The sequence below is a fragment of the Pogoniulus pusillus genome, chromosome 39 (genome assembly GCF_015220805.1).
Source record: "Pogoniulus pusillus isolate bPogPus1 chromosome 39, bPogPus1.pri, whole genome shotgun sequence".
NCBI lineage: Eukaryota > Metazoa > Chordata > Aves > Piciformes > Lybiidae > Pogoniulus > Pogoniulus pusillus.
The window spans coordinates 3,008,856-3,033,803 of NC_087302.1; the positions used below are offsets into that span (position 1 = coordinate 3,008,856).

Below are 24,948 nucleotides of genomic sequence, written 5' to 3' on the forward strand. Positions count from 1 at the left end.
CCCTCCTTGCCTTCAGACTGTCCGGGTGCTTGTTCTGTCCGTGTCGGGTCTGTTGTCACCGTGGAGGTGTCTGATGTGGAGCTGCCCTGGGCTCCAGGGTGCCTCAAGCCATCGAGTGGCAGGAGGAGGAGACAGGCCCCAGGGTGCCCTCAGGCAGGGTGTAGCCCTTCAGCTGGACTATGCCAACCGAAGGCTTGGCTGGCTCAGGTTCCAAAACGATGCTGGATGACTCAGGGCTGGGATGCAAGGAGCTGGCTGCCTCCTCTTCAATCTCCATCTGAATCTCTAACCGTCCCCCTCCATCTCACCCCCTCAGCTGCTCCCTTGGCAAGCAGATTCCTGCTCAGCTGCCCACGGGGCACCGGCAGGGAGTTGGGGATGCTTGGGGGGAGGACTGGAGCCTTCACTGGGGTCAGCTCATAGCACTCCCCAGCTGCTGTAGGGTGTCAAGCAGCCCGCAGGGGAGGCTGGATGGGAGCTGCCTCCACCCCAAAGCTTGGCCAGAGGGTTTCTTAGCAGCGTTGCCTTGAAGCCATGACCAGTGTGGAGCTTGCATCACCAGCCCTAAGGATCTTTTATCCTTGGGGCTGGGGGAGATGGCAGAAAACTGCCCCATAGAGAGGTGGCAGGGCCCTGGGGCAGGAGGTTTCCATCTGCTGGGCTGTGTGTGTCGGGAGTGGTTCTTGTGCTGGGTTCTCTCTCTCTCTCTCTCTCTCTCTCTCTCTCTCTCTCTCTCTCTCTCTCTCTCTCTCTCCCACCACCATCTTCCTCAGTGGTGTCCTCCAGGTTTTCCTGGTCTCTCTCCTGTTCACACGAGGTGTCTTGTTTTGCCCTGGGCTGTAGCTAAAACTCAGGATGGTGTGGCCTTAGAGATCCAACCCCTGAAGAGCCAGGAAGGGGTGGAAAACGAGGAGAAGGAGAAGAAGAAGGTGAAGGTGCCAAAGAAGGAGAAGTCTGTGCTGCAAGGGAAGCTCACCCGCCTGGCAGTCCAGATCGGGAAGGCAGGTGAGTGGCAGTGGCCTGGCATGGGCTCTTGGTGGAAGTGGCATGGGGAGAAGGGGCTGTCCCTTCCCCTTGGTGCCCTCCCCTTGCCCCTTGCTGGTGCCCTCCCCTTGCCCCTTGCTGGTGCCCTCCCCTTGCCCCTTGCTGGTGCCCTCCCCTTGCCCCTTGCTGGTGCCCTCCCCTTGCCCCTTGCTGGTGCCCTCCCCTTGCCCCTTGCTGGTGCCCTCCCCTTGCCCCTTGCTGGTGCCCTCCCTCCCCCCCGGCCCCCTTGCTGGTGCCCTCCCTCCCCCCCGGCCCCCTTGCTGGTGCCCTCCCTCCCCCCCGGCCCCCTTGCTGGTGCCCTCCCTCCCCCCCGGCCCCCTTGCTGGTGCCCTCCCTCCCCCCCGGCCCCCTTGCTGGTGCCCTCCCTCCCCCCCGGCCCCCTTGCTGGTGCCCTCCCTCCCCCCCGGCCCCCTTGCTGGTGCCCTCCCTCCCCCCCGGCCCCCTTGCTGGTGCCCTCCCTCCCCCCCGGCCCCCTTGCTCGCCCTCCCTCCCCCCCTTGCCCCTTGCTCGCCCGCCCTCCCCCCCTTGCTCGCCCGCCCTCCCCCCCTTGCTCGCCCGCCCTCCCCCCCTTGCCCCTTGCTCGCCCTCCCCCCCGGCCCCCTTGCTCGCCCTCCCCTCGCCCCTGCCCGCCCTCCCCACGGCCTCCCCTTCTCTCCGCAGGGCTGATCATGTCAGCCATCACCGTCATCATCTTGGTGCTGTACTTCGTGATCGACACGTTCGGGGTGCAGGGCCGGCCCTGGCTGGCAGAGTGCACCCCCATTTACATCCAGTACTTCGTCAAGTTCTTCATCATCGGCGTCACCGTCCTGGTGGTGGCTGTGCCCGAGGGGCTGCCGCTGGCGGTCACCATCTCCCTGGCGTACTCGGTGAAGGTGAGATGTGTGATGCTTTGGGTGTTCCCCTGCCCCCAACCCCCCCCAACGCTTTAGAACTCACCCAGATTGGTCTCAGCCAGCTCTGGGGATATAAATGAAGCTATTTATTTACAGCTGGCACAACAGACAGGCAGATAGAATCAGAGAACCAAGCAGGTTGGAAGAGAGCTCCAAGCTCAGCCAGCCCAACCTAGCACCCAGCCCTGGCCAAGCAACCAGACCATGGCACTAAGTGCCCCAGCCAGGCTTGGCTGCAACACCTCCAGCCACGGCCACTCCACCACCTCCCTGGGCAGCCCATTCCAGTGCCAATCACTCTCTCTGACAACAACTTCCTCCTAACATCCAGCCTCAACCTGCCCTGGCACAGCTTGAGCCTCTGTCCCCTTCTTCTGGCCCTGGCTACCTGGCAGCAGAGCCCAACCCCACCTGGCTACAGCCTCCCTGCAGGCAGCTGCAGGCAGCAATGAGCTCTGCCCTGAGCCTCCTCTGCTGCAGGCTGCACACCCCCAGCTCCCTCAGCCTCTCCTCACAGGGCTGTGCTCCAGGCCCCTCCCCAGCCTTGCTGCCCTTCTCCAAACACCTTCCAGCACCTCAACATCTCTCTTGAATTGAGTGGCCCAGAACTGGACAGAGCACTGCAGGGGTGGCCTGAGCAGTGCTGAGCACAGGGGCAGAAGAACCTCCCTTGTCCTGCTGCCCACACTGCTCCTGAGCCAGCCCAAGATGCCATTGGCTCTGCTGCCCACCTGGGCACTGCTGCCTCCTCTGCAGCTCCTCTCTCCCAGCACCCCCAGCTCCCTCTCTGCCTGGCTGCTCTCAGCCACTCTGTTCCCAGCCTGTAGTGTTGCTTGGGGTTGTTGTGGCCAAAGTGCAGAACCCTGCACTTGGACTTGCTAGAGCTCCTGGCACTGGACTGTGCCAATCTGCCCAGCCTGTCCAGGTCTCTCTGCAGAGCCCTCCTATCCTCTAACAGATTGTCACAGTTATATACAGTTACAGAGAGAAATAGACAAGGTAAAAGGTAATACAGAAGCACAACTCCCCTCCCAGAAACCTGAGTCCCCAGGAGGAGCTCTCAACCACCCCTGCACCTTCCCCCTACCCCTCTCAACCTTACCCCAGCCCCAAGGAAGAAAAGAGGTTCGGCCAAGAGGTTAAGAAGCAAAGGTGAGTGGAAGGTGTGTCAGAGAGATGCAGCTCAGTCAGCAGCCCAGCCAGAGCGTGGCAAAACGGTGAGAGTGTTACCTAACGTTTTCCTTTCTTCTTCAGCAAGACTCTGAGGGGAGCAGACATCACCACTCTTTGCCTTTCACAGCCTCTGATCTAGCTCCTCACACCAAAACATTCTACCCTGCTTCCAACTGGCAGAGGTTGCCGTTGGCACGGGGGTGGCGAGGAGGCAGCTCAGGCTCTTGGCTCTGACCTCTTTGCCCGCGGTGGTGCCGCCTCCCCTTGCAGAAAATGATGAAGGACAACAACCTGGTGAGGCACTTGGACGCCTGCGAGACCATGGGCAACGCCACTGCCATCTGCTCCGACAAGACTGGCACCCTCACCATGAACCGCATGACCGTGGTGCAGGCTTACGTGGGGGACACTCACTACCGCCAGATCCCCGACCCCGAAGCCATCCTGCCCAAGGTGCTGGACCTCATCGTCAACGGCGTCGCCATCAACTCTGCCTACACCTCCAAGATCCTGGTGAGTTGGGAGAGCCACAACCTGCTCGGAGTCAGAGCTTCCTGGGCCTGCAGCCCCTGGCTGAGGGCGGCTCCAGGCTTGAGGGCTGCAGCGGCTCTGCTCTGGGGACAGGCTGAGAGAGTTGGGGCTGTGCAGCCTGGAGAGGAGAAGGCTTGGAGGAGAGCTTGGAGTGGCCTGCCAGGATCTGAAGGGGACTACATGAGGGCTGGGGAGGGACTACTGGAGGAGACCTTGGAGTGGCCTGCCAGGATCTGAAGTGGGCTACAGGAGGGCTGGGGAGGGACTATTGGAGAAGACCTTGGAGTGGCCTTGCAGGATCTGAAGTGGGCTACATGAGGGCTGGGGAGGGACTATTGGAGAAGACCTTGGAGTGGCCTTGCAGCATCGGAAGTGGGCTACAGGAGGGCTGGGAAGGCACTATTAGAGGAGACCTTGGAGTGGCCTTGCAGGATCTGAAGGGGACTACATGAGGGCTGGGGAGAGACTACTGGAGGAGACCTTGGAGTGGTCTGCCAGGATCTGAAGGGGACTACATGAGGGCAGGGGAGGGACTATTGAGAAGGGCTTGGAATGACAGGAGGAGGAGGAATGGGTTTGAAGTGGCAGAGGAGAGACTTAGAGTGGATGTTAGGAAGCCGTTTGCAGTGAGGTTGGTGAGAGACTGGCACAGGTTGAGGGTGGTGAGACACTGGCACAGGTTTCCCAGGGAGGTCTAGGCTGGATGTGAGGAGGAAGTTGTTGTCAGAGAGAGTGATTGGCATTGGAATGGGCTGCCCAGGGAGGTGGTGGAGTGGCTGTGGCTGGAGGTGTTGCAGCCAAGCCTGGCTGGGGCACTTAGTGCCATGGTCTGGTTGGTTGGGCAGGGCTGGGTGCTAGGTTGGGCTGGCTGAGCTTGGAGCTCTCTTCCAACCTGATTGTTCTATAATTAAGCTCTTCCTTCCCAAGCTCCAAGCCCCAACTCCTCAATCTCTCTTCATAAGGAATCACTGAGTCCTTCTGCCCATCTCTGCAGCTCCCATCCCTAGGTCTGGCATTGAGTTTCCTTTCCCCTTTTCCAGCCCCCCGAGAAGGAAGGAGGCCTTCCCCGGCAGGTTGGGAACAAGACTGAGTGTGCCCTGCTGGGCTTTGTGCTGGACCTGAAGCAGGATTACCAGGCTGTGAGGAACGAGGTGCCAGAGGAGAAGCTCTACAAGGTCTACACCTTCAACTCCGTGCGCAAGTCCATGAGCACCGTGCTGAGGAACGGCGGCGGCGGCTTCCGCATGTACAGCAAGGGAGCCTCCGAGATCATCCTCCGCAAGTAACCACCCCCTCTGCCCCCCAGGGAACCACCCACGCTCCCTGTGCCACCCACTGCCCCCCCAAGGAGCCACCCAGGCTCCCCATGCCACCCCTCTCCCCTCCAGATAACCACCCATGCTCCCTGTGCCGCCCCTCTGCCCCCTAAGTAACCGTTCTCCCTCTGTGTGCCCCCTCCTCCCTCCCTAAGTAACTGCCTGCCCCCCTCCATGCCACCCCTCTGCCCCTGAGGAACTGCCTGCCCACCTGTGCCACGCCTCCCCATGCCACCCCTCTACCCCTCAGTAACCATCTTCCCTCCCTGTGCCACTGCTCTCCTCTAGACTAACCACCCACCTCCCCTCTCCCTGAGTTACCATCCTTCCTCCCCATGCCACCTCTCTCCCCCCCTGAGTAACCTTCCTCCCCGTGCCACCCTTCTCCCTGAGTAACCATCCTTCCTCCCCATGCCACCTCTCTCCCCCCCTGAGTAACCTTCCTCCCCGTGCCACCCTTCTCCCTGAGTAACCATCCTTCCTCCCTGTGCCACCCTTCTCCCTGAGTAACCATCCTTCCTCCCCGTGCCACCCTTCTCCCTGAGTAACCATCCTTCCTCCCCATGCCACCTCTCTCCCCCCGAGTAACCTTCCTCCCCGTGCCACCCTTCTCCTTGAGTTACCATCCTTCCTCCCTATGCCACCCCTCTCCCTAAGTTACCATCCTTCCTCCCCATGCCATCCCTCTCCCTGAGTTACCATCCTTCCTCCCTGTGCCACCCCTCTCCCTGAGTTACCATCCTTCCTCCCTGTGCCACCCCTCTCCCTGAGTTACCATCCTTCCTCCCCGTGCCACCCCTCTCCCTAAGTTACCATCCTTCCTCCCTGTGCCACCCTCCCGCCAGCCCCTGGCATGTAGGGTCTCAATGCCCCATGAAGCTGCTTTGGGCACTGCAGGGTGCCCAGCTGCTGCAGAGCAGGGAGGGCAGTGTCAGGAGATGCTGCTGGGCAAAGGGTCTAAGTGTCTCGGGGTGGCTTTGGTCCAGCCCTGGGGAGCTGTGGGGGAGGGGCTGCCCCTCTTGTCTGGGTGAGGGAGTCACACACACAGAGAACCACAGCGTGTCAGGGGCAGCAAGGGACCTCCAGAGCTTATCCAGTGCAAGCCCTGCCAGAGCAGCATCACTCAGAGCAGATCACCCAGGAGCACAGCCAAGCAGGTTACGAATATCACCAGGGAGGGAGACTCCACAACCCCCCCACCCCGGGCAGCTGCGTGGGGAGGAGGAGGAGGTTGCTGAGCTGGCAGCAGTTCCCACCCTTGGTCTCTCTCACCCCCTCTATGCTGGTCCTGCTTTAGGTGCACCAAGATCCTGGACAAGAACGGCGACCCCAGGGTGTTCAAGGTGAAGGACAGGGACGAGATGGTGAAGAAGGTGATAGAGCCTATGGCCTGCCACGGGCTCAGGACCATCTGCTTGGCCTTCCGCGACTTCCCCGCCGACGCCGAGCCCGACTGGGACAGCGAGAACGAGATCCTGTCCGACCTGACCTGCATCGCCGTGGTGGGCATCGAGGACCCTGTGCGGCCAGAGGTACCTGCGCCCCGCCCCCTCCCCGCCTGCGCCCCGCCCCCTCCCCGCCTGCGCCCCGCCCCCTCCCCGCCTGCGCCCCGCCCCCTTCCGCCTGCGCCCCGCCCCCTCCCCGGGCTTCTTCTGCAGACTCAGCAGCCCCCAGGTCCCTCAGTTGCAGAGGGACAGGGATGTGCTGGAGAGAGTCCAAGGGAGGGCTATGAGGGTGATGAGGGGAGTGGAGCACTGCCTGGTGAGGAGAGGCTGAGGGCCCTGGGGCTGCTTAGTCTGCAGAAGAGAAGACTGAGAGGGGATTGAATCAATGTCTGTAACTCTCTGAGGGTTGGGGATCAGGAGTTGGGGACAGGCTCTGCTCACTGCTCCCTGGCATAGGACAAGCAGCAGTGGATGGAAGCTGCAGCACAGGAGGTTGCAGCTCAACACAAGGAGGAACTTCTTGCCTGGAAGGGTCCCAGAGCCCTGGCACAGGCTGCCCAGAGAGGTTGTGGAGTCTCCTTGTGTGGAGCCTTTCCAGGCCTGTCTGGATGTGTTCTGTGTGTCCTGAGCTGGATTGTGTGGTCCTGCTGTGGCAGGGGGGTTGGACTGGATGAGCTCTTTGGGTGCCTCCTGACCTTTGACATCCTATGAGGAGTCCTCCCTGTCTCTCCTGAAAGCACAAGCAGCTCCTCTGCATCCAACCCTAAAGTGCCACCCACACCACCAGCTCCCTGCTGCTGGCATTGCTGTCCCATACCTGGGTGAGGTGCCCTGGTGCAGGATGCTTCCATCCAAACTTTTTGAACGAATGAATGGTTTAGGTTGGAAGGGAGCTCAAAGCTCAGCCAGTTCCAACCCCTCTGCCATAGGCAGGGACACCTCCCACTAGAACAGGTTGCTCAAGGACTCATCCAGCCTGGTCCTGAACACCTCCAGGAAGGTTGTGGAGCACAGAAGCACCCAATGTGATCTTTGATCACATTGGGTGCTTCTGTGCTCCACAACCTCCCTGGGAAACCTGTGCCAGTCTCTCACCACCCTCACTGCAAACAACTTCTTCCTAACATCCACTTTCAGTCTCCCCTCTGCCACTTCAAACCCATTCCTCCTCCTCCTCCTCTCATTCCAAGCCCTTGTCAATAGTCCATCCCCAGCCCTCCTATAGCCCACTTCAGATCCTGCAAGGCCACTCCAAGGTCTCCTCCAAGCCTTCTCAACTCCAGGCTGCAGAGCCCAAACTCTCTCAGCCTCTTCTCAGAGCAGAGCTGCTGCAGCCCTCTGAGCATCTTGGTGGCCTCCTCTGCACTGGCTCCAACACTTCCATGTCCTGCTTGTGTTGGGGGCTCCAGAACTGCACACAGCCAGACTTGATTCCAGGAGCAGTTGAAAGGAGAAGAGATGCCTGTGGGGGGGATCTGATTGCTGGTTATAGATAACTTAAGGAGGGGGTATCAAAAGGTTTGGGGCCAGACTCTTGTCAGTGGTGCCCAGCAACAGGACAAGGGGCAGTGGGCACAAACTGGAACCCAGCAAAGTTCTACCTGAAAAGAAGGAGAAAGTTCTTTGGTGTGAGGCTGCTGGAGGCCTGGAGCAGGCTGCCCAGAGAGGCTGTGGAGTCTCCTCTGCAGAGCTTCCAATCCCACCCTGGCCATTGTGCTCCTGGGCAAGCTGCTGTGGGTGCCCTGCTTGAGCAGTGGGGTTGGAGTGGATGATCTCCAGAGGTCCCTTGCAGCACGTTGGGATTCTGTGCATGGAGATCTCATGCTGGAGGTGTTGCAGAGGTACCAGGCTGGGCTGATGTCACTGGTTCCTCCCTCAGCTCACTGTCCTGCACAGGGGTGATGGGCAGCAGCTGGCCTAACACAATAAACCCTCTGGTACCTGCCTCTTGATTACATTTTGGAGCTTGCCCCTGTGCTCCTGCCCTGCCTGCTGCTTCCCTGATTAGATGTTCAAGTATCTGGGGCAGGGAATTGCATTTCAGCTGCCCTGTCTGCACCAGCTCTGGAGGCCCCTGATTCAATTTGCTAATTCCTCACTAATATCCTCTTCTCCTACCACTCCCTAATGAATAAAGCCATTAGTGCCACAACATGCTGCTGGAGTGGGCAGGGAGGGATGGGCAAAATACCCCTGTTGGGATGGGTTGTCTGACCCTGCCTTGGCACCCAGCTCCTCCATGTGCCAAGGAGGAGGCAGAGAGGTTGCCTTCCCCTTGGGACAGAGGCTGGAAGATCTCCTGCTGGCTGCTGGAGGAGCTGCTCTGGGCACACAGCTGAGTGTGGCTGGAGCCGTGGTGAGGGCAGCCCCATCAGGGCTGGTGTCTCCTCCAGTCCCTGATGGCTTCCTGCAGCACCTCAGGGATAAATCATGGAATCCCAGACTGGAATGGGTGGTTAGGGACCTTCAGAGCTCATCTAGTCCAAGCCCCCTGCAGGCAGCAGGGACATGGGCAACTCCAGCAGCTTGCTCAGAGCCCCATCTGACCTGCAATGGTGCCAGGCATGGGGCATCTCCCACCTCTCTGGGCAACCTGGGCCAGGCTCTCACCACTCTGTGTCAAACATTTCTCCCTTCTCCCCAGTTTCAGTCTCCCTCTTTTAGTTCCAAACTGTCCCTCTTTGTCCTGTCACAGCAGGCCCTGCTCAAAAGTCTGTCCCCAGCTTTCTACTCTGCCCCTTGAAGCATGAAAGGCCACCAGAAGGTCTCCCTGGAGCCTTCTCTTCTGCAGGCTGAGCAAGCAGAAGGTCTCCCTGGAGCCTTCTCTTCTGCAGGCTGAGCAAGCAGAAGATCTCCCTGGAGCCTTCTCTTCTGCAGGCTGAGCAAGCCCAGCTTCCTGAGCCTGGCCTGGCAGCAGAGGAGCTCCAGCTGAGCTCTCAGTTCCATTCTCTTCCCCCCTGTCAGGGCAGGTTCCTGACCCCTTCCAAATCCTTGTGGGGAGGACAGGAGAGAAGCTGCCTGGCTCCCAGCATACTCAGTGCCTTCCCCTCCTCGACTGCCCACCCTGACCCTGTGCTTTTCCCAGGTGCCAGATGCCATCCTGAAGTGCCAACGTGCCGGGATCACCGTCCGGATGGTGACAGGGGACAACATCAACACTGCCCGTGCCATTGCCACCAAGTGTGGCATCCTGCTGCCAGGGGAGGACTTCCTGTGCCTGGAGGGGAAGGAGTTCAACCGCCTCATTCGCAACGAGAAGGGAGAGGTGGGAGAGCAGCCCTGGGGCCTGCTCTGCAGTGGGTGTGGGTGGCCTCTCCCAACAGCTCCAGCAGCACAAGGCCCCGAGTCCTGCTGCACTGTCCCCTTCTGGATAAATACAGCTGCTTGCTGCCATCCATCCTGCTCCAGTGGAAGGTGTCCCTCACCATGGCAGGGGAGTTGGAATTCATAGAATCTGTCAGAGTTGGAAGGGACCACAAGGAGCAGCCAGTTCCAAGCCCCCTGCCATGCTCAGGGACACCCTACCCTAGAGCAAGCTGACCAGAGCCCATTCCATCCTGGCCTTAAACACCTCCAGCCATGGGGCCTCAACCACCTCCCTGGGCAACCCATTCCAGCCTCTCACCACTCTCTTGCTCAACAACTTCCTCCTCACCTCCAGGCTAAACCTATCCATCTCCAGCTTTCCTCCATTCCCCCCAGTCCTGGCACTCTCTGAGAGCCTCAAAAGTCCCTCCCCAGCTTTTTTGGAGCCCCCTTCAGCCTTTTCTGCAGACTGCACAGCCCCAGTGCTCTCAGTCTGCCCTCATAGGAGAGATGCTTCAGCCCTCTGAGCATCATCTTTAGGGTCCCTTCTAACTCCAGCCACTCTGTGATTTGTTTCTTCAGCCCAGGAGCAGTCTGAGTGCTGTCCCATCCCACTTAGGCTTTGCCTTCTGGTGGGGTAGAAGGTTTCTGGAGTGACTCCTTGTCCTTGTCCTGCAGGTGGAACAGGAGCAGCTGGATAAGATCTGGCCCAAGCTGCGTGTGCTGGCTCGCTCCTCCCCGACAGATAAGCACACCCTGGTGAAAGGTGAGCCCCTGCTCAAGCTGCTGCATCTCACCAGAGGGTCTCACCCTGCCCTGCCTGAGTGCTTGCCCAATGTGATCCATGCTGGGAGCCTGCTCCTAGGGGTTTCTTTTCCCTGAGCTGCTTGTCTGTGCTTCAGGAATCATCGACAGCACCGTTGGTGACCAGAGGCAGGTGGTGGCTGTGACTGGGGATGGGACCAACGATGGCCCAGCTTTGAAGAAAGCTGACGTTGGGTTTGCCATGGTAAGGATGGCAGGGTGGGAAACTGGTGGCATGCTTGGTTCTTCTCAACACTCACATGATCTCTGGGCTGCTGAAGCTCTCTGTGTTTTGAAGCTGTCCAGTAGGTTGGGTAAAAAGAAACCATTGGGAGGTTTGCTTTCCTTCTCCTGCCCTTGACAGGGCTGTGAGTGAAAGATGAGCAGCTGTAAGCAGCATGAGGAGAAAAAGTTCTTTGCTCTGAGGGTGGCAGAGCACTGGAGAAGGCTTGCCCAGATTGATGATGTGGGGGTCTCCATCTCTGGAGGTATTCAGAACCCACCTGGATGCACTTCTGGGTGATTTCACTCGAGCTGATCTGGCTTCAGCAGGGGGAGTGGACTGGGTGATCCTCAGAGGTCACTTCCAACTCTCACTGTGCTGGAATGTTGTGATGATCTTTGGGGGTGCAGGCAGAGCTGCACTGCCCCAGAGCCAAGCTGATGTCTCTTTTGGGGGGCTTCAGACTCACAGAATTAATCAAGTTGGAAAAGACCTCTGAGATCATCCAGGCCAACCTAACACCTCCTAATTAACTAACCCCTGGCACTAAATGTCTCATGCAGCCTCCTCTTCAACACCTCCAGGCACAGCCACTCCACCACCTCCCTGGGCAGCCCATTGCAGTGCCAATCACTCTCTCTGACAACAACTTCCTCCTAACATCCAGCCTCAACCTGCCCTGGCACAACTTGAGGCTGTGTCCTCTTGTTCTGTCCCTGGCTGCCTGGCAGCAGAGCCCAACCCCACCTGGCCACAACCTCCCTGCAGGCAGCTTTAGACAGCAATGAGCTCTGCCCTGAGCCTCCTCTTCTCCGGGCTGAGGCTGTGTCCTCTTGTCCTGCCCCTGGTTGCCTGGCAGAAGAGCTCAACCCCTTGCTCTGCCCTAGGGTGAGTTGCTGCAGCAGGCCAGGCTGGCAAACGCAGCTCTGGCTCCAGCTCCCTTGGCTCCACTGCATTCATTTTCTCTGAGGGGTTCTTTGAGGGAAGAAGCAGAACTTCATGGAGCTTCTTGACTCACCCTTGTGGTTTTCTCCCTGCTCCTCAAGGGCATTGCAGGCACAGATGTGGCAAAGGAGGCCTCAGACATCATCCTGACAGACGACAACTTCACCAGCATCGTCAAGGCAGTGATGTGGGGCCGCAATGTCTACGACAGCATCTCCAAGTTCCTGCAGTTCCAGCTGACTGTCAACGTTGTGGCAGTCATTGTGGCCTTCACAGGGGCCTGCATCACACAGGTATGGGGCTGCTGAGCTTGGCAGGAGCCCTGCAAAATGGGGAGTGGAGGAGAGCCAATGCCATCCTGGGGTGGGTTAGAAGGGCTGTGGTTAGGAGGTCGAGAGAGGTTCTCCTCCTCCTCTGTTCTGCCCTGCTGAGGCTGCAGCTGGAGTGTTGTGTCCAGTTCTGGGCCTCCCAGTTCAAGAAAGACCTCAGGGAACTGCTGGAGAGAGTCCAGCACAGAACCACAGAGATGCTGCAGGGAATGGAACAGCTCTGTTAGGAGCAGAGCCTGAGGGAGCTGGGGCTGGGAGCTTGGAGCAGAGCAGCTGAGAGGTGACCTCAGCAATGCTGATAAAGATGTGCAGGTGAGTGGCAGAGGCTGGGGCCAGGCTCTGCTGGGGGATGCCCAATGCCAGGGCAAGGGGCAGTGGTGGAAGCTGAGGCAGAGGAAGCTCCATGGAAACATGAGGAGGATTTTTTTGCCTGTGAGGGTGGCAGAGCCTGGCACAGGCTGCCCAGGGGGGCTGTGGAGTCTCCCTCTCTAGAGATGTTCAAACCCACCTGGCTGTGTTCTGTGTGACCTGCTCTGGGTGCTGCTGCTCTGGCAGGGAGGATTGGACTGGCTGAGTTTTGGAGGTCCCTTCCAACACTGCCATTCTGTGATGCTGTGAAAGAGAGGATTTGGTGGTGCTGGCCTCTTCCCCCAAATGGCTAATGACAGGACAAGAAACAGCCTCAAGCTGCTCCAGCAGAGGCTTAGGTTGGATGTGAGGAAGAATTCCTTGACTGAAAGAGTGGTCAGGGCTTGGAAGAGGCTGCCCAGGCAGGTGGGGGAGGCACCATCCCTGAAGGGTGTTCCAGAAAGGTGTGGACATAGCACCTGGGACATGGTTTAGTGGCCATGGTGGGACTGGATGGTTCACAGATTGCATCAGGTTCAAAGGCACCCTCAGAGCTCAGCTTGCCCTACCCCTCTGCAGGCAGCAGGGGCACCTCCAGCTAAGAGCAGGCTGCCCAGGGCCACCTTGAGCCTGACCTGGAATGCCTCCAGGGATGGGGCCTCAACCACATCTCAGGACAACTTCTTCCAGTGTCTGACCACCCTCATTGTGCAGGACTTCCTCCTGATGTCCAACCTAAATCTACCCTGCTCTAGCTGTGAACTGTTGTCCCCTGCCCTTTCACCACAGACCCTTCTCAGCACTCTCTCCCCAGCCTTGCTGTAGGTCCCCTTCAGATACTGACATCTGAGAGGCCTTTGCCAACATTCTAGGACATGGTCATGGCAAGGGAGGTGGCATGGGGGGTGTGATGTGGTCATGGCAAGGAGAGGTGGCATGGGGGGTGTGATGTGGTCATGGCAAGGAGGTGGCTGTGGTGTGACATGGTCATGGCAAGGGGGTGGCTTAGGGGGTGTGGCGTGGTCATGGCAAGGAGGTGGCTTAGGCAGTGTGACGTGGTCATGGCTAAGGGGTGGCTTAGGCAGTGTGACGTGGTCATGGCAAGGAGGTGGCTTAGACAGTGTGATATGGTCATGGCTAAGGGGTGGCTTAGGCAGTGTGACGTGGTCATGGCAAGGAGGTGGCTTAGGCACTGTGATGTGGTCATGGCAAGGAGGTGGCTTAGGCAGTGTGACGTGGTCATGGCAAGGGGGTGGCTTTGGTGTGACATGTTTCTCCCCGCTCTGTCTGCAGGACTCCCCTCTGAAGGCTGTCCAGATGCTGTGGGTGAACCTGATCATGGACACCTTTGCCTCTTTAGCCCTGGCCACGGAGCCTCCCTCCGAGTCGCTGCTGCTCCGCAAGCCCTACGGCCGCAACAAGCCTCTCATCTCCCGCACCATGATGAAGAACATCCTGGGCCATGCTGTTTACCAGCTCACCATCATCTTCACACTGCTGTTTGCAGGTGAGCTTCAAGGCCCTAGCCCCTGCTTCACAGGTCACCTTTCCTCCCCCAAGGTGCTGGAGACCCTCCTTGGTCCCCAGCTTGGTCACCTCCTCACCTAGGCAAGGCACGACTCGGTGAATGAGGGCTGGGAAGCAGCAGGGCTGGAGCTTGCTGGGGCAGGGTGGGGGTCTTCTTTTAGCTGGGTCAAGGCTGGGAGGGGATCCTGGTTTAGCTTGCTCAAGGGTGGAGGTCTGGGAGAGAGGGGTCATGGTTTAACCAGGTGAAGACTGGGGGAAGGTCTTGTTCTAGCTGGGTCAAGGCTAAGGGGAGGGTCTTGTTTTGGCTAGGTAGGGAGGGGGTCCTGTTTCAGCTGGGACAAGGATGAGGGTGTGTCTTGTTTTGGCTGGGTCAAGGCTTGGGAGGGACCCTTGCTTTAGCCAGGTCAGGGCTGGTAGGGGCTCTTCCAGCTGGGTTGAGGGCTGGGGGGGAGGCACAGGATCAGAGAGGATCATCCAGTCCAACCCTCCTGCCACAGCAGCACCATCCAGTCCAGCTCAGGGCACACAGAACACATCCAGACAGGCCTGGAAAGGCTCCACACAAGGAGACTCCACAACCTCTCTGGGCAGCCTGTGCCAGGGCTCTGGGACCCTTCCAGGCAAGAAGTTGCCCCTTGTGCTGAGCTGGGACCTCCTGTGCTGCAACTTAACTTCCAGTCCCCTTCCAGTCGGGTCGAGGGCTGTGGGAGGAGTCCCCTTTCAGTAGGGTCAAGGGCTGGGGAGGGAAATCCCCTTTCAGTCAGGTCAGGAGGCCTTCCAGAAGCAGCTGGCATCCCAATCCTCCCATCAGTGGTGCAGAAGAGAAGGGAGGTGGCAGGTTGTTTAGCCTGGAGAAGAGGAGGCTCAGGACAGAGCTCATTGCTGCCTGCAGGGAGGCTGTAGCCAGGTGGGGTTGGGCTCTGCTGCCAGGCAGCCAGGGACAGAAGAAGGGGACACAGCCTCAAGCTGTGCCAGGGCAGGTTGAGTCTGGATGTTGTTAGGAAGTTGTTGTCAAAGAGAGTGATTGGCACTGGAATGGGCTGCCCAGGGAGGTGGTGGAGTGGCTGTGGCTGGAGGTGTTGCAGCCAAGCCTGGCTGGGGCACTTAGTGCCATGGTCTGGCTGCTTGGGCAGGGCTGGGTGCTGAGTTGGCACTTAGTGCTATGGTCTGGCTGCTTGGCCAGGGCTTGGTGCTGGGTTGGCACTTAGTGCTATGATCTGGCTGCTTGGCCAGGGCTGGGTGCTAGGTTGGCACTTAGTGCCACGGTCTGGTTGCTTGGACAGGGCTTAGTGCTAGGCTGGCACTTAGTGCTGTGGTCTGGCTGCTTGGCCAGGGCTGGGTGCTAGGTTGGCACTTAATGCTATGGTCTGGTTGCTTGGCCAGGGCTGGGTGCTGGGTTGGACTGGCTGAGCTTGGAGCTCTCTTGCAAGCTGCTTGATTCTCTGCTTCCTTCCCCCTCCTCCCCCTGCCCCCAGGGGAGAAGTTCTTCGACATCGACAGCGGCCGCAACGCTCCGCTGCACTCGCCGCCCACCGAGCACTACACCATCGTCTTCAACACCTTCGTCATGATGCAGCTCTTCAACGAGATCAATGCCCGCAAGATCCACGGCGAGAGGAACGTCTTTGAGGCCATCTACCGCAACCCCATCTTCTGCACCGTGGTGCTGGGCACCTTCGCCGCCCAGGTATCCCAGCGTCCCAGCATCCCAGTGTCACAGTATCCCAGTGTCCCAGTCTCACAGTATCATCAGGGTTGGAAGAGACCTCACAGATCATCAAGTCCAACCCTTTAGCACAGAGCTCAAGGCCAGACCATGGCACCAAGTGCCACGTCCAGTCCTGCCTTGAACAGCTCCAGGGACGGCGACTCCACCACCTCCCCGGGCAGCCCATTCCAGTGTCCAATGACTCTCTCAGGGAAGAACTTTCTCCTCACCTCCAGCCTAAATTTCCCCTGGCACAGCCTGAGGCTGTGTCCTCTCGTTCTGGTGCTGGCCACCTGAGAGAAGAGAGCAACCTCCTCCTGGCCACAACCTCCCCTCAGGTAGTTGCAGACAGCAATAAGGTCTGCCCTGAGCCTCCTCTTCTCCAGGCTAACCAATCCCAGCTCCCTCAGCCTCTCCTCGTAGGGCTGTGCTCAAGGCCTCTCCCCAGCCTCGTTGCCCTTCTCTGGACACGCTCAAGCATCTCAATGTCCCTCCTAAACTGGGGGGCCCAGAACTGAACACAGCACTCAAGGTGTGGTCTAACCAGTGCAGAGTCCAGGGGCAGAATGACCTCCCTGCTCCTGCTGGCCACACCATTGCTGATGCAGGCCAGGATGCCACTGGCTCTCTTGGCCACCTGGGCACACTGCTGGCTCATGTTCAGGCAGGTATCAATCAGCACCCCCAGATCCCTCTCTGTTTGGCTGCTCTCAGCCACTCTGACCCCAGCCTGTATCTCTGCATGGGGTTGTTGTAGCCAAAGTGCAGCACCCTGCACTTGGAGCTATTGAACTCCATCCCCTTGGACTCTGCCCATCTGTGCAGGTGGTCAAGGTCCTGCTGCAGAGCCCTTCTGCCCTCCAACCCAGCCACATCTGCCCCCAGCTTGGTGTCATCTGCACACTTGCTGATGACTGACTCCATGCCCTCATCCAGATCATCTATGAAGATGTAAAAGAGGTGAAGCCCCTGAGGGCAGAGCCGGTAGTGGGGGAGGGGTTGGAAGGGGTAGAGGAAGCAAATAATTGGGGCTAGATGGGAGCTCAAAGCTCAGCCAGTTCCAGTTTACCTCCCACTAGAACAGGTTGCTCAAGGACTCAACCAACCTGGCCTGGAACATCTCCAGGGAGGTTGTGGAGCACAGAAGCACTGAATGTGATCTTTGATGTAGGAGCTTCCTGTGCTGCCAGACCTGTGGCAGGAGGGGTTTGAGACAGATGATGTCTGGCTAAGGGTCTCCCTGTGGGTCATAGAATGGTTTAGGTTGGAAGGGAGCTTAAAGCACAGCCAGGTCCAATCTACCTGACATAGGCAGGGACACCTCCCACTAGAACAGGTTGTTGAAGGACTCATCCAGCCTGGTCCTGAACACCTCCAGGGAGGTTGTGGAGCACAGAAGCACAGAATGGGATCTTTGATCTTTGATCCCATTGGGTGCTTCTGTGCTCCACAACCTCCCTGGGCAACCTGTGCCAGTGTCTCACCACCCTCAACCTGTGCCAGTCTCTCACCACCCTCACTTCTTCCTAACATCCACTTTCCATCTCCCCTCTGCCCCTTCAAACCCATTCCTCCTCCTCCTCCTCTCATTCCCAGACCTTGTCAATAGTCCCTCCCCAGCTCTCCTCTAGCCCCCTTCAGATGCTGCAAGGCCACTCCAAGGTCTCCTCCAAACCTTCTCTTCTCCAGGCTGCAGAGCCCCAACTCTCTCAGCCTGTCCTCATAGCAGAGCTGCTGTAGCCCTCTGAGTACCTTCCTGACCCTGTCCAAACCACCTCTGTGATCAGCAGGGATGTCCTCAACTAGAGCAGGCTGCTTAGAGCCTCGTTGAGCTTCACCTTGAGGCTCCATCTTCGGAGATAACTCACAGCAACATTCAGGTTGATAAAGCCCCTCAGGATCACCCAAGTCCAACCCAAATCCCTGCTCTACAAAGTTCACCCTAAACCATATCCTCAAGCACGACTTTTAAACACCTCCAGGCTTGGTGACTCCACCACCTCCCTGGGCAGCTCATTCCATTCTTCATAGCAAGAGTGATTGGCACTGGAATGGGCTGTCTGGGGAGGTGGTGGAGTCCCCACCCCTGAAGGTGTTTAAGGGCAGGCTGCATGAGGCACTTAGTGCCAGGGGTTAGTTAATGAGGTGTTAGGTGCTAGGTTGGACTCGATGATCTCAGAGGTCTTTTCCCACCTGGTTAACTCTGTGGTTCTCTAATGTTCAGTCTGAACCTACCCAGTGGCAGCTTGAGGCCATTTCCTCCTGCTCTATCCCTGTTTACCTGTAAGGAAGAGACCAACAGCATCCTCCCCACAGCCTCCTTTCAGGTAGCTGTAGGCAGTGATGAGGTCTCCCCTCAGCCTCCTCTTCTTCAAACTAAAACTACAGAATCACAGAAACATTTAGGTTGAAAAAGACCTTTGGGATCATCAAGTCCCAGCTGTGCCCTTTGTGGATGAGAGCCAATGGCAGCCTGGGGTGCTTCAGGAAAAGTGTAGCCAGCAGGGCTGGGGAGGTTCTTCTCCCCCTCTGCTCTGCCCTGCTGAGACCATACCTGGAGTACTGTGTCCAGTTTGGGGCTGCTCAGTTCAAGAGGGACAGGGACCTGCTGGAGGGAATCCAATAGAGAGCCAGAAGCATGACTGGGGGACTTGAGCATCTCTCCTGTGCAGAGGCTGAGAGCTCTGGGGGTGTTTGGTCTGGAGAAGGCTGAGAGGGGATCTGAGCAATGTCTACAAATGCCTGAGGGGTGGAGGTCACAGGCTCACACATGTCAGGGGTGGGAAGAGACCCAAAGAGCTCATCCAGTCCAACCCCCCTGCTAGAGCAAAACCACACAATCTAGCTCAGGGCACACAGAACACATCCAGACAGGCCTGGAAAGGCTTCACACAAGGAGACTCCACAACCTCTCTGGGCAGCCTGTGCCAGGGCTCTGGGACCCTTCCAGGCAAGAAGTTGCCCCTTGGAATGGGCTGCCCAGAGAGGTGGTGGAGTCGTCGTCCCTGGAGCTGTTCAAGGCAGGATTGGATGTGGCACTTGGTGCCATGGTCTGGCCTTGAGAATTGTGGTAAAGGGTTGGACCTGATGATCTGTGAGGTCTCTTCCAACCTTGGTGATACTGTGTTGAGCTGCAACCTCCTGTGCTGCAGCTTCCATCCATTGCTGCTTGTCCTGTCCCAGGGAGCAGTGAGCAGAGCCTGTCCCCCACTCCTGACCCCCAGCCCTCAGGGAGTTACAGACATTGATTCAATCCCCTCTCAGTCTTCTCCTCTCCAGACTAAGCAGCCCCAGGGCCCTCAGCCTCTCCTCCTCCTCTCCCCTCATCATCCTCGTAGCTCTCCCCTGGACTCTCTCCAGTAGATCCCTGTCCCTCTTCACCTGGGGAGCCCAAAACTGAAGTCAAGATGAGGTCTGACCAGGGCAGAGCAGAGAGGCAGTGTCAAATGGCTGGGACCAAGCTCTTCTGGGTGGTGCACAGCAGTAAGCCAAGGAGCAAAGGATACAAACTGGAACAGAGAAGCTTTCACCTCAGTATGAGGAGAAACTTTGCAGTGAGGGTGACAGAGCCCTGGAGCAGGCTGCCCAGAGAGGTTGTGGAGTCTCCTGCTCTGCAGACTTTCCAAACCCACCTGGCTGCATTCCTGGGTGAACTACCCCTGGGGGGATCCTGCTTTGGCAGGGGGAGGTTGGACTGGATGATCTCTGGAGGTCCCTCCCAGCCTCTAAGCTGCTGTGATTCTGTCATATCCCTGCTCTACAAAGTTCACCCCTAAAGCACATCCCCAAGCACCACCTCTGCACCACCTTTAAAGACATCCAGGGCAACCTGTTGCAGTATTCCAGCAGCCTCATGGTGCAGGACTTGTTCCTAGCATCCAACCTAAATCTCCTCTTCTTCAGCTTGGTCTGGGAGGGGACCATGGTGCAGGCAGGACCTGTCTGCTGCAGTCATTGCCCACAGCTCTCTTCTGTCCTCTTAAGTCATAGATTCAGGGAGTGGTGTAGGTTGGAGGGCACCTTAAAGGTCATCTGGTGCTGACACAAGCCAACAGCTTGCACTAGCTCAGGTTGCTCAAGACCTCATCTAACTTGGTCTTGAATACCTCCAGGAAGGAGACAGCCACAACCTGTTCCAGTGCCTCCCCACCCTCACTGTAAAGAATTTCTTCCTAATCTCCATTCTGTTCTTCTCCAGCAGCTTCCTGGTGACACAAAACCTGAGCTCTGGGGTCTGGGTTGTAGTGAGAGGTGCCAGGGCTGACATCTCTGGTGTCCTGTAAAGCCACTGGCCTAGATGTGAGGTTCCTGGTGCCCGGGAAGGGGGCAGGATGTGCGGCTGCAGCCCTTGGAGCTCTCCCCTGTGTGTGACTTGCTGTCTCCTGTGCTGCAGATCATCATTGTGGAGTTTGGTGGGAAGCCATTCAGCTGCTCTGGGCTCACCCTGAGCCAGTGGTTCTGGTGCATTTTTATTGGAGTGGGAGAGCTCCTCTGGGGCCAGGTAAGAGCCACTCTGTGCCCCCCCACCCACCACGTGTCCCCGTGCCACGCTGTGCCCACAGCCCAGCCTGTCCCTTCCCACTGCTCCCCCACTGCTCAGCCACAGCAGCTTTGCCAGGGGGGTGCTGCCCCAGCCCAGCAGTGAGGAGAGGAGGTTGCTCATCACCTCCTGCCTCACACCCTGCTGGCTGTGGGGCACATCCAGCAGTGGCACAGCTCTGCTGCACGCTGCTGTCTCTTGCCTGAGCGCTGGCAGCTCGCTGCTCCTCTTGACCAAGGCTGGTGGTGGGCCCCAGGCTACCTTGGCCTGCAGGCTAAGGAGCTGCTCTCTCCCTGCCTCTCCCTAGCTGATCTGCACTGTCCCAACCAGCCACCTGAAGTTCCTGAAGGAAGCTGGGCATGGCATCACCAAGGAGGAGATCCCAGAGGAGGAGCTGCCTGAAGACGTGGACGAGATCGACCACGCCGAGATGGAGCTGCGGCGTGGGCAGATCCTGTGGTTCAGGGGTCTCAACAGGATACAGACACAGGTATGGTGGAGCAGCAGCTGCCATGGGGCTCCTCCTTCTCTCTCTCTCTTTCTCTTTCTTTTTCTCCAGGGGCTCTGTCTGGAAGGAGGTGACAGCTGCTGCCTGGAGGATGCCGTCACCTTCTGGGCTAGACTTCTCTCACCACCTGTGCCTTGCTCTGGCTCTGCCCTGGTTGGGCAACCAGGCCAGCCTGGCTTTTGGGACAGCTGGGGTTGAGGGGAGGCTCTGACCTGGTCTGATGCACAGCAGAGTGTCCTGCAGGCTGGGCTTGCAGGGGCCTTTATCTGCTGCTGCTGCTGCTGCTGCTGCTGGACACCTCACGCAGCAGAGGAGAAGGGCAGCTGAGAAGCTGATGGGCCACAGAGTTGCCCAGGCTCTTCCTGAGGTGTGCAGTGAGCAGATCAGCATTGAGGCTGCTCTTGATCACCACTGGGATGCTGCTCCCAGTGAGGAATGTGCTCAGGAGGGATCTGGTTGTGTGAGACCCTCTCTGGTGTTGCTCCTCTCCTGCTCTCTGTCCTTCTCGGTGGCCCTTTGGCCAAGGAAGGGTTCTTGCCACCCTTCCCTGCCAGCTCTCCAGGCTCTTCACCTGGAGCTCTTGGTCCTGCAGCACTGCAGGGGAGGAGAATCACTGCTAATCTGCTTCTACAGCAGCTCTTTCTCTCTGGCTCTTCAGTTTTTCCTTTTTAAGGGTGATTTTTCTCTCCCAAGCTGCTGGCTGGGCAGGGCAGGAAGAGTTCTCTGCAGCAAGGTTCCTCATCTTGCCTTGGAGCCTGGGCAGAGCTGCCCTGTGGAGGAGAAGCTGTAGGCATGCAGGGCTGCTGTGTTCCCTTCCTCTTCCTCTGCTCCCCAAGCAATGGAGACAACCAAACTGGCCAGACACAGGGGCTGGAGAGAGCACAGCAGCTGTGTTGTGCCAGGTGAACTTTTGCTTCTCCTCTGTGAGCTGTTGCCTTGATGGTCTCAAGGTGAGGTTCAGCCTTGCCTCTGCCCACTGTGAATGGTGGCTGGACTCTCCTGGGGGGCCCAGGGCTCTGCTGCCCCTTGGTGCTGCCAGCTTGCTCTGGTCCATCCACTTAAAAACGTGCTGGGAGCACTGAGCTGTCTGGGAAGTGGTTCAGCTGTGTTGGAGACCTGAATGGCTCCAGTAGCAGCCACCTGCTGGGCTGGAGCCTTGAGACTCTGAGTTGTGATGGATCTGTGCTGAGAGACACAAGCTCCTGCACCATGAAAAACACTCCTGGACACTGGCCAGGTCCTGGAGCCTTTTGGCCAGCAGCTCTCCTGGCTGTGGAGCTTTCAGCCAGCAGGTCCAACCTGAGCACCTTGGGGCTTCTGCCCCAGCATGGTGTCCCAGAGTGTGAGGGGCTGGAAGGGACCTCCAAAGCTCATCCCTGCAGAGCAGGATCACCCAGAGCAGGTCACACAGGGACACACCCAGGTGGGTTTTGAATATCTCCAGAGAAGGAGACTCCACAACCCCCCTGGGCAGCCTGTGCCAGGGCTCTCCTACCCTCACAGGGTAAAAATTCCTCCTCATGTCCACATGGAACTTCCTATTGTGGTGTCCCTTCAGCAGGAAGCTCTTCCCCATGGGGCAGCCTGTGCACTGGGTGCATGTGGTCCCCCCCCCATGGATGGAGATCAGACTGGGGAAGGAGCCCAAAGCACTGCCAGGGTGAGCTGGAGCTTTGTGTGGGCCTGCAGGAGAAGGTGTCCCTTCCCCAGCAGCCATATGGCAAAGGTGGGCAAGCTGCTGTGGCACAGGGCTGTGCCCTCTGCCAGTGTTGGGCTGATTGGCACAGGACTGGAGACAGCTCAGCTGCAGAGTGCCTGGGAAGCCACAGTGGCACCCATGGTGGCACCCAGGTGCTACCCTGGCCTCGGTGCAACTGTGGCTCACCACCAAGGTGCTTCCTTGCTGCAGCCCTGCCTGTCCCTGCCAGCTCTGCTGCAGAGCCCTGTGCAGAGCCATCAGCCTGGCAGAGGCTGGACTGTTTGCCCAGCAGGAGCAGTGGGCTCCTGGTTGTGTCCCAGGATTCAGCCCCTCTGGGCTGGAGATCCCAGAGCCCTTTTCCCAGGGACAGTTTTCTGCACCCAGCTGCTGGCAGCTCCTAGAATCAACCAGGTTGGAAGAGACCTCCAAGATCATCCAATCCAACCTCTGCCCATCCACTCTCTTCCTTGGCACAAGCCAAGGTGTTTCCTCTCTCACTGCTACCCACTGCAGCCTCTCTCCTTGGCAGTGGGATGGATGCTGCCTTGGCTCACCTGGGTGAGCCCAGCAGGGGCTGAACCTCTACTCCCACCCATCCCGGTCCAACCCAGCGTGGCTTTAGGGGAGCGTGGGGTGGGCTCTCTCCTCCCTGCCTTCTCCCTCCCTCCTTCCTTCCTTCCTTCCTGTCCTCTGTGTGTGTCTGCCCAACCTCCCTGCTCCCCTCCAGCCCTGCCCCCTCTCCCCCTCTCTGCCCGGGGCGATGCTATCTGACTCTCTGGTTCTTTGCAGATGGACGTAGTTTACACATTCCAGACCGGCGCCTCCTCTTTGCAGGGAGCCCTCAGGAGACAGCCTTCCATCGTGAGCCAGCACCACGATGTAAAAAATGTTTCTAGCCCAACCCATGTAGCTCTTTCCTCCGTCAATTCCACTCCCACCACTTCTGCTGTTGCTGCTGCTGCTGCATCTCCTCCTGCGGGCAGTGAGTGATAGTCTATTACAATGCATGACTTCTAATAACCACAGAGAGCACCTGCACCAAAACCTAACCCAGCCTCTCTTCTCCCTCTTTCTCTCTTTCTCCCTCTAAACTTCTGCCTGGCACAAAGATTTCCAAGAGGAAAGGATGGGGTGGGACAGGAAAGGGGGGAGGGGGTTCAAACCCAAAACCCCCCAACCCACTAAAAGGAGTTGTTGTTGTTGTGCTCTTGCATCTCCAACCGGTTGACAATCCTCTCTGGGTCCTTCCCCCACCCCATTCCTTGGTGCTTCCTCTGGTTTTTGATCTTCTCCTCCCTTTTTGCAGGCTTGATCTATGTCAATCCACCCTTTGGTTTTTTTAAGGGGGGGGGTTGCAAACCAGCAAGTGGTGGTTCTGGTTCAGAACCTGCCCCTCCCTGTGTTCACAAGCAGCTGCAAGCACTGCTGCGCCCCAAAGCTGCTCTTCCTTTCTGCTGCAGCTCTGCCCCCAGCCCCACACTGCCCCGGGAGGGCAGAGATGTTGCTTTCCCAAAGCTGTCCAACCTGTTTGGAGGCAGAGCAGCCACTCTGACCTTCCCAGTGTGCTGCTGGGACTGGCTTGAGCCATAGTGACTGCTGCCTGTGTGCTCTCTGCCTCTTGCACGCCTGTCAGAAGGGCTTCTCTGCTCCTGCCTTGGTTGGGAGGTTGGATGGTGCAGGAGAGCAGCTGGGTGCTGGGGCTCAGACGTGTTGGAGATGCTCACCTGCAGCTCAGCATCTGCCTTCAGAGCTGCCTTGGAAGCAGGCAGCCTCCTCTGGCCCACTTGCAGCTTGCATGCCAGAGCTGAGCGAGCCCTTGGTGGCCCTGGAGCTCTGTAGGGCTCTGCTGGTGTCGCAGTTGGAGCTGTGGGGGCAGCCCTGGGCTCTGCTGGTGTCCCAGTTGGAGCTGTGAAGGCAGCCCTGGGCTCTGCTGGTGTCCCAGTTGGAGCTGTGAAGGCAGCCCTGGGCTCTGCTGGTGCCCAATTGGTGGTGTGGGGGCTCTGCTGGTGCCCCACTTGGAGCTGTGGGGGCAGCCCTGAGTTCTGCTGCTGCCCCACTTGGAGCTGTGGGGGCTCTGCTGGTCCCCTGGTTGGAGCTGTGGGGACAGCCCTGGGCTCTGCTGGTGTCCCCAGTTGGAGCTGTGAGGGCAGCCCTGGGCTCTGCTGGTGTCCCCAGTTGGAGCTGTGGGGGCAGCCCTGGGCTCTGCTGGTGTCTCAGTTGGAGCTGTGAGGGCAGCCCTGGGCTCTGTTGGTGTCCCAGTTGGAGCTGTGAGGGCAGCCCTGGGCTCTGTTGGTGTCCCAGTTGGAGCTGTGAGGGCAGCCCTGGGCTCTGTTGGTGTCCCAGTTGGAGCTGTGAGGGCAGCCCTGGGCTCTGTTGGTGTCCCAGTTGGAGCTGTGAGGGCAGCCCTGGGCTCTGTTGGTGTCCCCAGTTGGAGCTGTGAGGGCAGCCCTGGGCTCTGCTGGTGCCCCACTTGGAGCTGTGGGGGCTCTGCTGGTCCCCTGGTTGGAGCTGTGGGGACAGCCCTGGGCCTCTGCTGGTGCCCCAGTTGGAGCTGTGGGGGCAGCCCTGAGTTCTGCTGATGCCCAGTTGGTGGTGTGGAGGCAGCC

The 24,948-nt window shown here is 58.7% G+C and overlaps 1 protein-coding gene across 7 annotated transcripts in view; it reads left to right on the forward strand.

Annotated features, from left to right (window-relative positions):
• Window positions 1–24,948, forward strand: part of ATP2B4 (ATPase plasma membrane Ca2+ transporting 4) — a 74,039-nt gene that overhangs the window by 42,487 nt on the left and 6,604 nt on the right. For 3 of the 7 annotated variants that reach the window (XM_064173411.1, XM_064173414.1, XM_064173412.1), the window contains 13 exons: window positions 844–1,005; window positions 1,705–1,919; window positions 3,384–3,626; window positions 4,685–4,926; window positions 6,258–6,492; window positions 9,491–9,670; window positions 10,390–10,477; window positions 10,614–10,720; window positions 11,785–11,976; window positions 13,654–13,867; window positions 15,363–15,574; window positions 19,989–20,096; window positions 20,443–20,625. In XM_064173411.1, the coding sequence (XP_064029481.1) occupies window positions 844–1,005; window positions 1,705–1,919; window positions 3,384–3,626; window positions 4,685–4,926; window positions 6,258–6,492; window positions 9,491–9,670; window positions 10,390–10,477; window positions 10,614–10,720; window positions 11,785–11,976; window positions 13,654–13,867; window positions 15,363–15,574; window positions 19,989–20,096; window positions 20,443–20,625 (2,381 nt within the window). Of the gene's footprint in view, window positions 1–843; window positions 1,006–1,704; window positions 1,920–3,383; window positions 3,627–4,684; window positions 4,927–6,257; window positions 6,493–9,490; window positions 9,671–10,389; window positions 10,478–10,613; window positions 10,721–11,784; window positions 11,977–13,653; window positions 13,868–15,362; window positions 15,575–19,988; window positions 20,097–20,442; window positions 20,626–23,131; window positions 23,325–24,948 lie in introns of all 7 variants that reach the window. The other 4 variants (XM_064173415.1, XM_064173416.1, XM_064173417.1 and 1 more) reach the window with 3 other exon arrangements.